At 44.1% G+C, this 18,735-nt stretch overlaps 1 protein-coding gene across 4 annotated transcripts in view; it reads left to right on the top strand.

Moving 5' to 3' along the window:
- The window catches only part of LOC127004162 (pyrokinin-1 receptor-like), a 215,919-nt gene that overhangs the window by 100,703 nt on the left and 96,481 nt on the right, over positions 1–18,735 (top strand). For 3 of the 4 annotated variants that reach the window (XR_007757667.1, XM_050871631.1, XM_050871633.1), the window contains exon 4: positions 11,634–12,567. Coding sequence is in view for 3 of the 4 variants with exons in the window: in XM_050871631.1 (XP_050727588.1) it covers positions 11,643–12,567 (925 nt within the window). In the remaining variant the exon portion in view is untranslated. Of the gene's footprint in view, positions 1–11,214; positions 12,568–18,735 lie in introns of those variants that run through there. The other variant, XM_050871632.1, reaches the window with a different exon arrangement.

Below are 18,735 nucleotides of genomic sequence, written 5' to 3' on the forward strand. Positions count from 1 at the left end.
CGTGAGAAGGAAGCTTAGAAGGAATCTCTACTTTGAAAACTAAAGGAATTCTAGGAGTAAACTCGCGATTTCTAGGCGTGAGAAGGAAACTTAGACGGAATCTCTACTTTGAAAACTAAAGGAATTCTAGGAGTAAACTCGCGATTTCTAGGCGTGAGAAGGAAACTTAGACGGAATCTCTACTTTGAAAACTAAAGGAATTCTAGGAGTAAACTCGCGATTTCTAGGCGTGAGAAGGAAACTTAGAAGGAATCTCTACTTCGAAAACTAAAGGAATTCTAGGAGTAAACTCGCGATTTCTAGGCGTGAGAAGGAAACTTAGAAGGAATCTCTACTTCGAAAACTAAAGGAATTCTAAAAGTAAACTCGCGATTTCTAGGCGTGAGAAGGAAACTTAGACGGAATCTCTACTTCGAAAACTAAAGGAATTCTAGGAGTAAACTCGCGATTTCTAGGCGTGAGAAGGAAACTTAGAAGGAATCTCTACTTCGAAAACTAAAGGAATTCTAGAAGTAAACTCGCGATTTCTAGGCGTGAGAAGGAAACTTAGACGGAATCTCTACTTTGAAAACTAAAGGAATTCTAGAAGTAAACTCGCGATTTCTAGGCGTGAGGAGGAAACTTAGACGGAATTTCTCCTTTGAAAACTAAACCACTTTTAACGTCTACGGGTATTGATACGACCCCTGATGACATCCCTCTACGCCTTCCTCTCCCAGCTCCCTTCCCTCTTTCATGATTTCCCCCAGCACTCCCATCCTGTCCCTTCCTCGTCCTCTCTCCTAACCTCATTATCGCTCACTACGCCGCCCTCACCCTGTCTTTCTCTTCCTCTTACCCTCTCCCAACCTTCATTACCTCCCCCTACACAGCTACTTTACTCCTCTCCCCGTATCTCCCTGCCACCCACACCCTGCCCTCCCCTTCCTCTTCCTGCCTTCCACCCTTCATTACTGTCCACTACCCACTCGATGTCTCCTTGCCACCCACCCACACCATGTCTTCCACTCCTCTCCTCTCCTCTTCATTCCTCTCCACTCTTTTCCGAATCTCACATCTGTCATCCCCTCACCTCCTCTCCTTGCTTCTCTCCACTCTCCTCTCTCTCCATGACTCTTCCTCGACTGCCCTGCCTCTCCCTGCCCCTACCCTGTTCCCTGTCCTACCAGCCCCTCCTTCCCTCTTCTGTCTTTCCCTGTCACTTCACTTATCCCCTTGCCCTTTTATCTCCCTTGTCCCCTCTTCTGCAATCACATACCATCGTCAGACCCTCGCTGCCCATCTACTCCCTTACTATCCCCTTCCCTATCACTCCCCTTCTCTTCCTTGCCCTTTCCTCTTCCTCACCTTTCTATCCCTGTCCTTTCCTTTCCCCCTTTTCTCTAATCCAGCACCACCACCTTCCCTTCCCCTCTCTCCCCTTCTCCTCCATCTCTATACCTTCCCTATCAAACCCCTTTTCTCCCTGTTCTTTTTTCTCCTTCACCCTGCCATCCCTGACCCACTGACGTCCCCTACCTTTTTCTCCTCCTTGTCCACCACCAGTAGGCGAGTCAGCAGGGGACTTAAACCTTCCTCCCCTACCCGCTACCTCCCATTCTCTCCTTCCCCTTCCTTCCTCCCTCCTCCCTGCTTCTCGTATTCTAATTGTAACTTTACCTTCGTGCGTGTGTGTGTGTGTGTGTGTGTGTGTGTGTGTGTGTGTGTGTGTGTGTGTGTGTGTGTGTGTCTTCATGTTTCAGTACCGTTTTATTTTCGTCTTTCTTTCGTGTATATCATTTTTTTTTTATTTACATATTTAACTTCTTTATTTTATGTCTAGGTTCTTTTATGTCGGTTTGTTTATTACCTTCATATATTTTTCTTTTGTTTAACTTCGATATGTTTTTTCTTATCTTGTTTTATCTTCTTTTTATATATCTCTTTTGCTTTTGAGTTAGTTCCCCCCCCACAAAAAAATGCTGTGGAAACTTGCTGTAAGAAAAACGACTTGTAATTTTTTCTCTCTTATCTTAGTTTGCATATATATCTTTTTTCTTTTCTTTTTACTCCTTTAATTAACATGTTTTGACGATTGTTGTGAAATATTTAGTGGAGTTGCTTTTTCTGTCATGGCGTATATATAAATTAACTTATGTACACGACCCGATATTCCTTTTACTTTCATCTTAGTTTACGTATTTATCTTTTTTCCTTCTTTTCTTTTTACTCCCATAACATATTTCGAAAACTGACGTGAGCTATTTGGCGGAGTTTCAATTCTGTCATCGCGTATATATATTTTTTTTGTGCACGACCCTATTTTTTTCCTATTTTTTACCTACTTATTTATTTTAACTATTTATTTACTATTATTTCTTATTATTTACCTATTTATTTATTATTATTTACCTATTTATTATTATTTCCTTATTTGTTATTATTTACCCGTTTATTTATTATTATTTACCTATTTACCTATTTATTTACCTGCTTATTTATTTTATCTATTTATTTGTCTATTTTTACCTTTTTTTTACCTATATATCATTTTTTTCTTTTCTTTTAACTCCTTTAACACATTTCGAAAAGTGACGGGAAACATTCGGTAGGGTTTTTAATTCTCTCATCGCGCATGTACATAATTTCAATACACTACCATCATATTTTTCACCATTGCCGTCGGGTATCGGGTCTGGCGGCTGTGTGCATGGACCGAAACGGATATATATATTTAGCATTGAAAATCGCAGTAATTAAGCGCGCTATTGTGCCGTGAATATATTCCATGCATAAACGCAGTCATGGGGTGGGGTTGGGGAGGGGGCATGGGCTGGGAGGTGCGACGGGGGGCAGCATGGGCGGTGGGGTGGCGGGCGCGGTACGGCAGGTGGAGGCCGGCATGGGATGGGTGGGGAAGGGAAATGCATGTGTGTGTGTGTGTACGTATGTCTGTGTGTGTGTGGGTTAGTGTTATTATGTCTACATTTCAACTCTTCTCATTTGAACGTTCCCCAATGCAGGACACGTACTGAGCTGGAACGTTGCATTAAAGAGTTAAGTGAGAGAGATGATGGGTGGAAGGGTAGGGTGGAAAAAATAGTGGTGGGATAGACTCCTTTGTATGTGTCTGTGTGTGTGTGTGTGTGTGTGTGTGTGTGTGTGTGTGTGTGTGTGTGTGTGTTTATATTCTACTGCGTTATCATCATTTCTTTCTTTCGTTCTTTCTTTCATTCATTCTTTCTCTGTTTCTGACTTTCCTTCCATCCTTTTTTCTCTCTTCTTTCGTTCTTTCTTTCATTCATTCTTTCTCTGTTTCTTTCTGACTTTCCTTCCATCCTTTTTTCTCTCTTCTTTCGTTCTTTCTTTCATTCATTCTTTCTCTGTTTCTGACTTTTCTTCCATCCCTTTTTCTCTCTTCTTTCTTTCTTACCTTTTTCCTTCTTTCTTGTATATCATCATCAACGACATGGTAAAAGAAAATAACATGGAGAGTAATATATTAGTTCTCCTGTGTGTGTGCGTGTGCGTGTGTGTGTGTGGGTGTGGGTGTGTGGGTGTGGGTGTGTGGGTGTGTGTGTTGAAATAAAATAAAAATGCTGAGGATAATGATGAAAGAAAACGTGTAAACAAGAAAAAAATAGTTTGCGCAAAAGGAAAATGGAATTAGAAGAATTTGAAAGCTTAAACATGACGAAAACAGAGACAGACAAAGAGGGAAATAAATATAACAGAGAGCCCAGGGCGATTACTTAACGTCATACTGAGAACCCTTACGCAGCATCCCACCAAAGAGGATCAGATTCAAAAGGTTTGCGTAATTAATCCTGGAGTGAGACTACCGCGACGCCCATCATTAAAGCGTCGGGAAATGCTGGAATTTATTTATTTTTTTTTTTTTTATTTTTTTTTACAGGAAAGGAGACAGCACAAGGGCACAAAAAAGGAAACAATAATAAAAAAAAGCCCGTTACTCGCTGCTCCTGTAAAGAATCCGAAGAGGTGGCCGAAAGAGGGCAAAAGAAACAGCTCGAGGTAAAAATAAAAGGAAACAATACCACCACCCGAAAATTGACCTCTCTTTTGGCTACTCTTAACTTTTGTCTTTTATGGGAGCGGCGAGTAGCGGGCTTTCTTTTTTGCACTCCCTTTTTTTGCCCTTGAGCCATTTTCTTTGATGTAAAAAAAGAAAGAAAAAGAAAAATAGCCCCTCCTATATGATGATGCTTAAGCCCTTATTCTTTTTAAACATTTCGTCGCCCAAGTTCACACATTTGACACGGTTTCCGGAGGAGTTTTTGGCATTTTCAGAGGTAGTTTAATGACCCTGGTGGCATTTTGACCCTTCCTCTGTGCCACGAACCTAAAGAAACAGTCATTAGAACCTGATTAGTCTCCGTACTTGGCTTTGGAAATAGTTGATGTGAGAGAGAGAGAGAGAGAGAGAGAGAGAGAGAGAGAGACGTTTATTTATTTTCTTTTTCTTTCTTTCACTGCCGTTCTATCTTCCCTTACAGCTTTCCCTCTTCCCGTGTCAAAGCTCATGCTCCTCTCCCCTCATCCCCCACCCTTCTCTCTCTCTCTCTCTCTCTCTCTCTCTCTCTCTCTCTCTCTCTCTCTCTCCCCCCCCTAAGTGACCTGATTTAGCCCAGCTTTCCTCGGCCTCTTTCCATATATAAAGAAAAAGCTACTCTCTGATCCTTATTGAATCCTTCCCTTCATCATGCCCACCCCTCGTCCTCCTCCTCCTCGTCCTCGTCCTCGTCCTCCTCTTCATCCTTGCGGTCGTCCTTCTCGTCCTCCTCTTGTACTTTTTTTTCCTGCTTCCAATATCAGAACGAAAAATGAACGTGGTGGAGAGAGAGGGAGAGAAAATATGTTTCCTGTTAGCATACTTTGCCTCTTACGAACTTAATGGTGAGGTATTTCTGCTCTTTCTCCTCCTCCTCTTCCTCCTCCTCCTCCTCCTCCTCCTCCTGCTCCTGCTCTTCCCCCCTTTTCTTTATATCCTTCCAATCGTTGTCGTCATTTGTTACATTTTTTTTTATTTGTATCTTGAGAAATTGGAACGTGGAGGCAAACTGTAAATATAAACGGATAGATAATTTAGATTGATACATGCATACACAGATACATACATTCATACATACATTCATACATACATACATACATACATACATGGCGGACATTTTTGTTGCTTTTTTTGTTTCGTGCCCCTGAGCTGTCTCCCTTTGCTGTAAAAAAAAAAAATACATACATACACACATACACATATTCATACACACATACATACATACATACATACATATATACATACATACTGAAAAAAATACAAACCTTAAAATGTCGAGTCGCCTGCCATCATATTTCCAGCTCTCAGGGAACGCGATAGTAATCTACAGTTTTTTTTTTATAATAATTTTTTTCACACTTTTCCCTTTGTCGTCCATGTGTCTCTTTCCCTGCAATGACCGGCCCTCCCCTGCCCTCCCTGAACCCACAACCGCCCTCCCACCCCCGGCCGTGTCACAACTCTGTATTTGACATTAAGGCGTGAGGCGTGAGTTACTGGCCGGTCTATGTTAGTCCTCAGCCATTTCACACCCTTAACCCCATCCTCATCCTCACTCTCCTCCAGCTCCCCTCTCCCTTCCTTTCCCCTCCCCTCTTCCTCCGTCCTTCTCCTCCTCCTCCTCCACTTCCTGGCCTTTAAACACAGGTCCCTTTGAACACAACTCCCTTTGAACACAACTCCCTTTGAACACAACTCCCTTTGAACACAGATCCCTTTAAACACAAATCCCATTAAGAACAGGTCCCTTTAAACATAGCTCCCCTTAAATACAGCTCCCGTTAAATACAATTCCCTTAATCTGGAAAAGTGGAAAGATTTTTTTTTTTATTATATTTTGCTGGATTTTTGGGGGGACAGTTTTTTTTAATGCGTCACTTTTATTTAGGTGTTTCGCGCGCGAGCACTTTGTGTGTGTGTGTTAACAAAGGCTTTCATCGTTCTTAGAAGATGCTTTTGTTGCTATCTCATATTTAGATAAACTCAGAGCCGAGGAGTCTTCCGAAAGCTGCTGCTCCTATTAATTATTATCACTGTAAAAAATCATCGATTCACTATGCTTGATTAATCAAAGCCGCGTTGGTGGTGCTCTTTCAATGGAAGAGAGAGGTCCGAGGACTAGAAACCTGACGTTGGCTTCTCTATAGCGATTCTACAGCGCCATTCAGGAAGAGTAAGGCTGAGTGATCCATATGCTTTGAGGGACGGACGTCACGACAGAGAGGCAGGAGTTCACTCGTGGCAGTGGTCCAAGGAATCCATTAGGTAAACTCTACCACTGCCGCCACACCGCTTCCCACCTCGCTCCCTGCTCTGCTTAGTCCGGCACACACCGAACTCGAGAACGCCTGCGACATCACCAGAAAATGCTAGTTATTGTTGATGTCGTAACTCTGTCACTTATATAAGAGGCAACACGGAATCATATACGGCTGGCGGCGTCGGCGGCAATAACAACATTCAAGTTTTGCCGAAGCCTTTGCGCCGGGGGAAAATATCCGACGGAGTTTTTGTATAATGAATAAAAACAGGTGCGAGCTGACGTGTGTAGCAGCGTCAGTACGGCAGACGGTGCAGCAGCCGCCTAGCAAGGTTATTAGACTCTTCAAGTAGTTTTTTCCCCTCATGCCCTAACTTCAACTGCATTTTTCTAAGTAACTACAACAGCTACTACCAATCCAAAGCCTCCATGAAAAACTACAACTCCTCCGCTACAATTTCCATTTAAGACATTGCATCTGACACCACTTATAATTCCAGGAAATGCAAAACTAACAAATCATCATGGGTGAGTACATAGAGAGGGCTGGAGGGTTTTATTGCCGTGTAAGGATCGAGTGTGTTGCACCGCCGGATTTCTGACGGGACGAGTTTTTGTGGTGTTTTTCCGGCGCTGTTTGTTTTTTATTTTTTCTTCCTTCTTTTTCCTCTTCCTCTTCTTCCTTCTCTCTCTCCTTCTTACTCTTCTTCTTGTCTTCATCCTTTTTCCTTTCTTCTTTGTCTTGTTTTTTAATCTCAGAGTCGTGTAACGTGCCGAGCCAAGTGTGTTATCTGATCCTTACCTATTCAATCTCTCGACTCTGAAACTCTTACGGAACGGCTGAGAGGGAGAGCGTATGAAGTCTCAGGCTTATGGGGTATACCTATGTGTTATCTGATGTACTTATTTACTTGAGTACTCGACGCTGAAAACCTGAGAATGCAGCTGGGGTGAAGAGGATGTGAGGTTAGGTTAGGTTAGGTGTCTAGGTGGGGAGCGTCCGTGTATATCTGTATAATTATTTAACTAATCGACACTGAAAACCTGAGAAAGAAGTGGTTAAGGGCATGTGAGGTTAGGCTCAGTTAGGTTAGGTTAGGTTAGGTTAGGTTAGGTTAAGTGTCTAGGTGGGCAGGCGTCCGTGCATATCTGTATAATTATTAAACTAATCGACACTGAAAACCTGAGAAAGAAGTGGTTAAGGGCATGTGAGGTTAGGCTCAGTTAGGTTAGGTTAGGTTAAGTGTCTAGGTGGGCAGGCGTCCGTGCATATCTGTATAATTATTAAACTAATCGACACTGAAAACCTGAAAAAGAAGTGGTTATGGGTACTTTAGGTTAGGTTCAGTTAGATTAGGTTAGATTAGGTCAGGTGTCTAGGTGGGCAGGTGTCCTTGTATATCTGTATAATTATATAACAACTCTAACGGAAAACCTGAGAAAAGAGTTGTGATCAAGAGGATGTTAGGCTGGGTATACAGGTGTTAGGTTAGATTAGAACAGGTGTCTAGGTGGTCAGGTATCCGTATATTTCCACGCGAGACACCAGACCCGTGTTTTCAGCGGCTGGATGACCAAGGACACGATTAATGCCTCCGCACTCGGCGCCGCGCTTCATACATGGCCGTTTGTGTTAAGAGGAATTACATCGCATTACTTATAAATGCACGTTGAGCCGTAACCATAGCGAGCAGGCATGAATAAACCCACTCCCGTCTATCGTTTGATGTTCAGGTGTTCGTAAAGGTAATTCAGCAAAATGTATTCACTTTAGCGGCGGGAACATGGCCTCTGCCTCACATTCGTCTCACTGTACTTGAAGTTCTCTCTATAATCGTGTACATAAAGCCGGACATCCGAATTTGACCCTCTCTTTTTGGCCTCTTATTCTCTTTTCTTTACAGGGGCAGTGCATAGAGGACTTTTTTCTTCTTTTTTTTTCCTTTTTTTTGTTCTACGTTTTGCCCTTGAACTGCTTCATCTGGCTGAAAAACAAAACGTCGGGAATGTACGCTAACTTCATCCTTTAACATATCTCCGAGAGCCTTCTGCATACTCCTCCGCGCATGGCCTTGTCTTGTCCTGCGTCAGTGTGGCAAAGCTGAAGTCCATTGTTTTGTCCGTCGGGTTGCAGAGCGTCAGGAAGTAGATGTCACGGCACGTCGCTCGCCTACGACGGTTCCGAGCCGAATCTGCAGCCGTGGGGGGGACAGGGAGGGAAAGTGTGTCAGGCTTTGTGGTCGTGTGTGTGGGGAGGGTCGAGGGGGAGAAGGGGAGTGTGTGTGTGTGTGTGTGTGTGTGATCGTGCCCCAGCCTCGCCTCGCCTCAATGTACCCCGGAAGACCAAACCACAAGACACACACACACAGGTTCTATTGATCATCAGTCACAGCCACAAATTACGCGCCACTCCCCGCCTGTCAACGCCTGCCGCCAGTCTCATTTTTCCCGGCCAAAGTTACGGCAGGGATTTTTTTGAGCGGAAAGTTAATTCTATTTAAATCGCCGCTCGTGACGTCATTTTCAATCTGTCCCACATGTGAGAGCTTTATCTACACACACACACACACACACACACACACACACACACACACACACGCAAACGCACACAAGGACAGGGCGACAGGCAGGCAATAATATAAAGAAATAAAAATGTGAAACTAAATAAATAAATAGGGAAAAAAAAAGAAAAAAAGGTGGACAGGAAGAAAGACAGAAATAGAGGAATAAAAAAAAGATAGATTAATAAGTAAGTCAGAGAGAGAGAGAGAGAGAGATTCAAGGACGACGGCATCCGCGGCCTTCAGCTCACTTCAGGTAATCCGTTTAATCCGCGGAGCAGCGTCACCTCGGCCCGCCACTCGCCAGGTGCGCGGCCCGACAGGTGAAGGTACAGGTGACGCCTTCGCTGATTATCGTTTCCTTCCGTGATCCTTAATTTCTGGACACTCTTTCTCTCTGTCTCTGTATGTCTATCTCTCTTTTTTTCTTCTTTTTTTTTATAGCAGAGGAGTCAGTTCAAGGGCATAAAAAAAAGGAAACAAATATGAAAAAAAGCCCGCTACTCACCGCTCCTTATCTATCCATCTATCTCTTCATTATTTTTTTATTATCATATTTTCTTTTACTCTTCCGCAGTTTTGACGCAGCATTTTACGCCTCTCCCTTTTTATGCATTCTTTTTTTGTGTGTGTGTGCGTTCGAAGCTTTCACACCAGTCCTCGCCAGTGACAATTCAAGCATTAAATATTCAAGAGTTGGCACGATTCGGTAATGGCTAACACGTCCAGGCATTAAATTCGTTCTCGTATTTGCATGATGCGACTCGCGTTCACCGTGGGCAGGACAGACATGCAACACCGGTTCCCAATGCCTCCAGCGGTTAGTTTACTGAAAGCCCTTTTCCTCACGTTCCTTTTTTATATATCTCGCCTCGTCGCTGCGGTTTGACTTATCCAGGGCTGTCTGTGTCTCGCCCTAGCTCGCATTTTTACTCGGGGGCTGAGGGTAATGTTAGAAAAATAGATTAATGAGGAGGATACCGAAAAGAAGACGGATGGAGAGAGAGAGAAGGGGAGATAAAGGCGGAAAAGATGAGTGGGATGGTAGGAAAAATAGCTAATTACGAGGATAGAAAAAGAAGTAACGGGTGATAAGGAAGGGAAAGAAACGGAGTGGATCTGGTGGTGGTGGTGGAGACGATGGTGGAGGTACTGATAGTGGAGGTGGTGGTGATTGTGGTTGGAGGAGGTGATGGTTGTGATGGTCGGGGTGGTGGTAGAGGTTGTTGGTGGTGGTAAAGGAAGAGTAAGGATTAGAGGGTACAAGGTTACAGACTCGACCCGGAGAAGATCGGTTATTACTGGAAGCAGAGAGAGAGAGAGAGAGAGAGAGAGAGAGAGAGAGAGAGAGAGAGAGAGAGAGAGAGAGAGAGAGAGTCATTAATTGCTGTGCTATTTCTGACGCTCTCCACATGTTTTCAGCCTTCCCTAATAACTTCTTCAGCTCATCATCTGAACTTATTAGACGTGAGTGTGTGGGTGTGTGTGTGTGTGTGTGTGTGTGTGTGTTGGAGCAGCGAAACCACCGACGAATGGGACTCAAAAAGGAATCCGAAAGGTTGTGGGATTTGGGGATGGGGGAGGGGAAATAGGTGTGGGGAGGGGGAGTGAGTGTGGGTGGATGGGTGTCGGTGTGTGAGGGGGGAGCGGGAAGTGGAATTAAGTGTGGGGGGAGTGGGTGTGGGTGGGTGGGTGAGTGTCTGTGTGTGGGTGTAAGTCTGGTTTTCTTTTCTTTCCTTGGCGTTCTGTATAAGATTAGATAACATTCTCTCCTCTGCTGACCCCTCTTAACCAATGTTCTTTAATCGGGGTCACAGTGAAGGAAGGTTATTTAATATTACACCCTCCGAAAGGCAGGACAGTCTGTTTGATACTTATTTACCGTTAGTCATGTTTATCCTTGTTTTTCCTGCCGTTTTCTCTTGTGTGTTTGTTTCATTATTACGCGTCTGTACTTTGTCATGCGCAGTAATGTATTTTTTTAAGTATCTTCATCCTGCCAAATATCAGATTATTTCAACGAACGTCATTTTTTAACATAGAACAGAAAGGGGTCGTTGAGTGGGGACATGGATGCTTTGTCATTACAGAGAAAAACATCACCATTCTCTCTCTCTCTCTCTCTCTCTCTCTCTCTCTCTCTCTCTCTCTCTCTCTCTCTCTCTCTCTCTCTCTCTCTCTCTCTCTCTCTCTCTCTCTCTCTCTCTCTCTCTCTCTCTCTCTCAAATCAATTTACATATAAAGTGACACATTCATCTCTTCAATTGATGCAGTCTTGCGTGCGCCCTTCTTTATTACATCAGGCACGAGCAGAGCTTTTTCATCGAAGGTATTTCCAGTGATGACTCTGATAAGGGTCTCCTCCACCTGCAGCGCCGTTCATTGTTCGCCTTTTTGCCCCTCGCGGTGTTCTTTATAACGTCTCCTCTCGCGTCCTGTCACCTGCTTTTTTCTTAGCGTGGAGAAATATAATTGTCGAGCGCGGGAGAGAATATCAGGATCAGGTTAATAAATGGAGGATTCTAGGTAAAAGGGGAGGTGTTGGCGTTCCTTCAGGTCAAACGATGAGACGAGGAAAGGAAAAAGGAGAAGGGTGGATGTGACTTCAGTGCTTCTTCGGGGACTGTGAGGAAGGGTGTGTGTGTGTATATGTGTAATGTAATGCATGTGTGTGTGTGTGTGTGTGTGTGTGTGTGTGTGTGTGTGTGTGTGTGTGTGTGTGTGTTATGGATTCTGAGAACCTCTTATTCCTCTCCCACAGGTCGGCGTAATGGAGGGGGCGGCGATGGGGGCAATGGTGAATGCCACGCCCTCCAGCATCCTCAGCCTCACCCCCACCTCCAGCCTGCTGCTCTCCACCTTCCTGCCACCCACCGCCACGCACCAGCAGGACGGCGGCAACACCTCAACGCTCAGCACCAGCGTCGGCAACACGAGTAATGTGCTGTACGGCGAGGTGGCGGAGGAGGAGGAGCACCAGCTGATTCACGGGATGGCCATGACGGTGGTGATGACGGTGATCTACCTGCTCATCACCGTGACGGGCGTGCTGGGGAACGTGGCCACCTGCATCGTCATCGTGAGGAACCGCATCATGCACACGGCCACCAACTACTACCTGTTCAGCCTGGCCATGAGCGACCTGCTCCTGCTGGCCATCGGCATGCCGGACGAGATCTACATGCTGTGGCGCGGCAGGCCCTACATCTTCGGCGCGCCCTTTTGCTTCATCCGGGGCTTCACGGCAGAGATATCCACCAACGCGTCCATACTCACCATCGCCGCCTTCACCGTGGAGCGCTACATCGGCATCTGCCACCCGCTGCGCTCCCAGACCATGTCCCAGTTGGGCCGCGTGCTGCGCTCCATCGGCGTCATCTGGGTGGTGGCCACAGCGTGCGCCGTGCCCATCGCCATTCAGTACGGCATCGTGTACGAGAGCATCCTGCCGTCGGGAGAGGTGGACCCCAGCTCGTCGGCGTGCCTCATCAAGAACCCCATCAAACTGGTGTTCGAGATCTCGACGGTGCTGTTCTTTGTGGCGCCGCTGCTGCTCATCACCGTGCTGTACCTGTGCATCGCCGTGCAGCTCAAGCGCTCCACTCGCCTGGCCCGCACCGTGCCCTCCATCACCAGCCCCAACAGCTCGTGCACCAACGACGGCTCCAGGAACAAGGCGGTCATAAAGATGCTCGGTGAGTGCATGGGCCGCGCCGCCTCCCGCTCCTTATCTCTTCTTTACTCTCTTAACCCAGACGTTCATGGTGTCTTTCCAGCCCTTCTGCCCGGGAGATATCTTCCTTTCAGGCTTCCTTTTCTATCCCAGCGCCTAGCCAGTAACACCATTCTGTTATGATACACAAAGGATTTTAGAAACTAAACGCCGCTGATGATTTTCAAATAATTTATGAAAATGTAAAAGTTTAGTATCTCAATTGCCGTTTAGAAATGAACTACCGAATGAGCAACGCTTACACACAGCCTCCCTGTGCAGCCCATGATGCACTCTCTCCTTGCACTCTCTACATTCCATGGCTTCATTCTGTCTGTTGAATGAATACCTTCAGTGTTTGCCCGTGGTTGCGTGGCATGTCGGCGCGTGGAAAGTCAAGGTGTCTGAGGTCACGTGTGTGTGTGTGTGTGTGTGTGTGTGTGTGTGTGTGTGTGTGGAGGGGGGTTGAGGACTCGCCGCCGCTAAGCCGCATATCCGGTCATTGGTCGCGTCGCCGCCGCCTGTGTCTTGCCGCCCCGCCAGTCCCAGGGCGGGGTCCGCGCCCGCGGTCATCACGCGCCACACAAAGTAATGACGCCAAAGTTTTTCATCTGAGACACATCGCCAGACACGTTTCTTTGAGGAGACAGCATTTCGTAAGTGGTTATTGGTTGATGGTTTTATTATTTATTACCATTGTTGTTGTTGTAATTATCAGTGTCATTACTATTAATATCATTATTAATATAAGCACCAAACATTTCTCTTCCAATTAGGCAGGATCTTCATATACCAATAGTTGCAGGATTCAGCATTACTGAATTTCGATAACGAGAATGTGTATATATATATATATATATATATATATATATATATATATATATATATATATATATATATATATATATATATATATATATATATATATATATATATATATATATATATATATATATATATATATATATATATATATATATATATATATATATATATATATATATATATATATATATATATATATATATATATATATATATATATATATATATATATATATATATATATATATATATATATATATATATATATATATATATATATATACTCCGTCTACCCATTATTACCAGCGCCTCCGTGGTGTAGTAGCTAGCATGCCTAGCTAATGGACCCGTGTACACCCAGCTCTTCCTCACTCTCGAGTTTTTCTATAAATGGGCACCTGGGGAAACTTGGGAAACTATGGCAACCCGTATGTCACAGCTGCCGTGTGTCCCGTGGTAATGGCCTCGTGCCCACCACACTCGAGAGCCGTTAAGGCGGAGATGGTACTCTCAGCAATAGGGGATGCCCTCAACTCCACCTTTACCTTACTAGAAGGGAGATGACGCGAGTGTTATCTTCCTAGGAGTTTCTTCGTTGACGGAAATTCGTCGAAAAAAGGAACACAAAGTTCCTGTATACATCAATATTAATTCTTCATCTCATATTTTGTGTGTTGCTCCTTCGACCAAACAATGAGACGTATTCGTATAAGAGAGGTCAAAATAATCAGCTTGGTGAAAGAGGCTTATTACGAGCTGCTCAACGGCGAGGCTGACAACAGACACTCCGCAGGGAACGCCGTCTTTGGGAGGCTTGAACTCTGCTTCGGCTTATTAGGGCAGGACAGCGAGGGGCGAGCACCAGGCGTGACCCCCCCCCCCCCACACACACACACACACACGTGGGGGGGGAGGTATAAATAACAAGTCCCAAGACAAATGACCACGGCTTATGGTGGAATTACACGTGTTTAATATTTCTGTTATTCTCTGTATTTATTTTTCCTGGCTGTGTTTTTACCTCCGCGCGTTTCATCTCTCCCCGCCTTCTCCCCTAAGAGGGTCGCCATTGTTTTATGAGGATGTAAAGAAGTCAAAGAGGAGCGAGCGTGGTCGTACACTCTCAAGAGGCCCAAGAGGGAGCCATGACCTTGGAAGCCTAAGGAGAGCTACACTTCCTGCTTTTTATGTTCTCTATTTTCCCGCACCCTATTCATCATTCCGTTTCATCCTCTCCTTTTCCTCACTCGGTTTCCTTTCCTCCTCACTCAGGCAGCATTCACTCGTCCTTTTTTCCCCTCTTTCGTCTCTCTCTTCTCCCTTGCTCTTCGTCTCCTCATCATTATTTTGTTGTGCTTCCTATCTTTCCCTTCCTTTGCCTCTAATTCCCCTTCTCCTTCCCTGTAACTCAACTCCTTTCAACTTTGGCGTCTTCTCTCTTCTCTACTATCTCCTCCTCCTCCTCCTCCTTCACCTCCTCTTTCTCACATTTCTACCTCCTTCTTGTCTTTCCCCCATATCCTCCTCCTCCTTTCAAGCTCTCAGACGTTTTCCCTCCCTCCTCCTCCTCCTCAACCTCCTCCTCCTCCTCCTCCTCCTCTCTTCTCACATTTCTTCTGTATCATCTTTCACGTGCTCCTTCCTCCTCTTCGTTCCTCCAAGTTATTCCTCCAAGTTTCGTCATTCTCTCTCTCTCTCTCTCTCTCTCTCTCTCTCTCTCTCTCTCTCTCTCTCTCTCTCTCTCTCTCTCTCTCTCTTCCTTTTTTTATTGTCTTATCCTTCCTTCGCTTCTTCTTATCGATCCCTGTGTCTGTCTGTCATATTTTCTTTTTTTCCTTCATTCCTTCCTCTCGTCATTTCTTTCTTATTTTTCTCTGTACTTCCTTTTTTTTCCTTTCTTCTTGCATTCATCCTTCTATCTATCCATTTATTCATTCTGTCTCTGCTTTCCTTCACGTCTTCTTTCCTTTTTTGCTTGCTTATCTTTTTTTTTCTTATTCTCACAACTTTTCCTTCCCATCTTTCCTCCTTACTTTGTTTTGTAGCGTCCCTCTTTTCCCTTTCCTTTGCCCTCTTCTTCTCCCTCTTTCTTTCTTTCACCTCAGTTATCGCATCACATTCCCTTACTTTCCCTTTCCCTTTTCAATCTTTTCTTATCACATTTTCTTGTTCTTTTTTCTCCATTTTCATGTTTTTACCTCAACCTAACCCAAACCCAACCCAAACCCAACTTAACCTAACCCAAACCTAACCCAAACCAAACCTAACCTAACCCAACCCAAACCTAACCCAAACCAAACCCAACCCAAACCCAACCTAACCTAACCTAACCCAAACCTAACCTAACCCAACCTAACCTAACCCAAACCTAACCCAAACCAAACCTAACCTAACCCAAACCAAACCCAACCCAAACCCAACCTAACCTAACCCAAACCTAACCTAACCCAACCTAACCCAAACCAAACCCAACCCAAACCCAACCTAACCTAACCCAAACCTAACCTAACCCAAACCTAACCCAAACCAAACCTAACCTAACCCAAACCAAACCCAACCCAAACCCAACCTAACCTAACCCAAACCTAACCTAACCCAAACCTAACCTAACCCAACCTAACCTAACCCAAACCTAACCCAAACCAAACCTAACCCAAACCTAAGAACCAAGTCTGAAGTCTCTACGATGACGAGAACCGAAGTCATGGCCAATCTGACGTTTAGTGCGACCTTGACCTTGACATTTGACCTTTGACAAAAAAAAATCTATATACTTTTCATTTCTGTGTGTATATTTTTCTCTCTTCTGTTAATCCCTTCGTTCATATTAATTTTCTTACCCTTTTTTTTTTTTCCTCTCCATCACTCTTCTTTATTTCACACTTCCAGCATTTATTTCCTCTTTTCCTTTTCATTGTTTCTGTCTTTCCTTACCTAGTTATCCTTCTTTTTCCCTTTTCCGCAATTCCCCGCGTACTCTGTCTGTTCTTCTCCTCCTCCTCCACCTCTTCTTTATTTTCTAATCTCTCCCTTTAACCTTTTCTCTAAGTCTAACCTTCTCCTCTTTCATCCATTTCCTATCTTTTCCTTTCCACACTCTCTCCCCCTTCCCTAGCTTCTTATCCCTCTCTATCCCTATCCTACAAATCCACGTATACAAACCCGGTCTCCTCCCTCTTCCTCTCCTCTCTTTCTCTTCCTCATATTCTAATCTCTCCCCTCACTCCTCCATCGCTAATCCACCCTCTCTACGCACGTACCCTCTTTCCTTACATCCCGTCACACCGCCTTACCCTTAGCCTCGGAGGTGTCGGGGTGTGAGAGGTGTGTGGGGCTGGTGGTGGTGGGTTGAGCTGGCGGAGTGTCGTGCGCGCTGACAGGCTGGCGGTGATGTTCCCGACACTTGATGCGGGCGAGCGGGCGGGTGGGTCGAGGATTGAAGCTGTCTGTGTTGAGGCCGTTTTGACAACACTGCGCTATCCGGGAACTCATGACCGGTTAGGAAATACGACTCTTGGAACTGATTTAACGAGAGAGTGCAGTGAAAGAGAGATATACAGGTACATAGAGATAGACAGAGAGGAACTGATGTAACGAAAGAGATAGATAGACAGGTAGATAGATATAAAAAGAGAGAGAGAAAGAGAGGAAGCGGAGGACAGGCGAGGAGGCTGACAAAGAAGGTAATAAAAAAGGAAAGTGAGGAAAATTATATACGTGGAAGTTCAGAAAAAAAATAGGAAAAGGAAGTAGGCAAGAAGTTCGCCGTGATAAGTGTTGGAAATAAAGTTGCTGAAGAGGGTAATGAAACGGAAAATGGGGGAAAAAATATACGGGGAAGTTAGGAATAAAATAATAAAATAAAGTAGGCAAGATGTTCGGCGTGGCCACTGTAGGAATTATAACCCGAATACCGAGAAAAATAAAACCTGAGACGGGAGTAAATCGACTTTGAGGAAATTGAGATAAAGTTTAATGAAGTAGGAATACGGTGTTTGATGTGCCGTTACCGAATAAGTGGGAAGAAAAAAACAGAGATAAACAAAACGAAGCGTGAGTGTCAAGATAAAGGATAAAGGTGAGAAAGAGAGAAAAGGGAAGAAAGAAATTTACGATTGGCGTGTCAATAAAGGAAGGAAGACACAAAGAAAAGAGTTAAAAGTTACCGGAGAATGGAATGAATTGGGTATGAAGGAGGTGGAGAGAGAGAGAGAGAGAGAGAGAGAGAGAGAGAGAGAGAGAGAGAGAGAGAGAGAGTAAAATAGAACGGGAAGTGGAAGAAATAAGACTTGAGAAATATGAGAAAGAGGAAAAGGAAGAAGGAAAGACATATTTAGAACGGTCAGGGGAGAGAGAGAGAGAGAGAGAGAGAGAGAGAGAGAGAGAGAGAGAGACGAATAAAGAGGAAAAAAAAGAACGAGAAATGGAAGGAATACAACTTCAGGGGTGTAACGAAAAATATAAGAAATAAAAGTAGAAAAATATGCTCGGTATGCTTCGTAGAAAAAGTTAGATAGATAGATGAAAAGAAAACGAAAACGAAATGGAAGGAATAAAACTTGAGAAACGTGAAAGAAAAAAGTAAGAGGAAGAGGGAATCATGTGTTTTGGATGCCCAGTGGAGGGAGGAAAAAAAAGAAAACGAAGTGGAAATCATAAAACTCGAGAAATGCGAGGAAAAGGGAAAAAAATAAGTAATACGAATTATATGTTTGGTATGCCTGGTGGAGGGAAAAAAAAGAGATATAAATAAAGTAAAAGAATGCAGAAGTTGGAAGGGATCAGATCTAGAAATTGTGAAAAAAAAGTAAAAAGAAAGTAGGGAAGACATGTTTGGTATCGTTAGTGAATAAATTAGATAAAAAAAGAAATAATAAATGAAAAATGCTAATAATAAAAAGTAGAAGCAGAGAGGAGAAAAAAAACGGCTAAAGTAAATAGAAAGCATAACAATAACAGAATCAGTGGAGAAAAAAAAAAGAAGACAAAAATAAAAGCGAAAATCGAAATAATAAAACGACTTACGAAATTTCAAAAGGAATATAAGGGAAAAGGAAAAATATATTCGGCAGGGTCAGGCAGGTAAGGCCCGTAAAGGTGATGAAAGAGAGGCACGGAGAAGCGAGGGAAGAGGAGAGACGAGAGGAAGGAGATAAGGGAGGAGAGGGAGAGAGAAAGAGAGGAGGAATGGAAAGAGAGAAGGGTCCGGGTGAGAGGAGGGAAAGGAATGATGAAGTGTCTGATACGGTCATTTAAGGAAGAAAACGGAGAGTAATTAAAGGAAGGTGAGAGGTGACATAGGAGAAGAGAATGGGAAGGTTGATAGC

The sequence above is a fragment of the Eriocheir sinensis genome, chromosome 27 (genome assembly GCF_024679095.1).
Source record: "Eriocheir sinensis breed Jianghai 21 chromosome 27, ASM2467909v1, whole genome shotgun sequence".
Classification (NCBI taxonomy): domain Eukaryota; kingdom Metazoa; phylum Arthropoda; class Malacostraca; order Decapoda; family Varunidae; genus Eriocheir; species Eriocheir sinensis.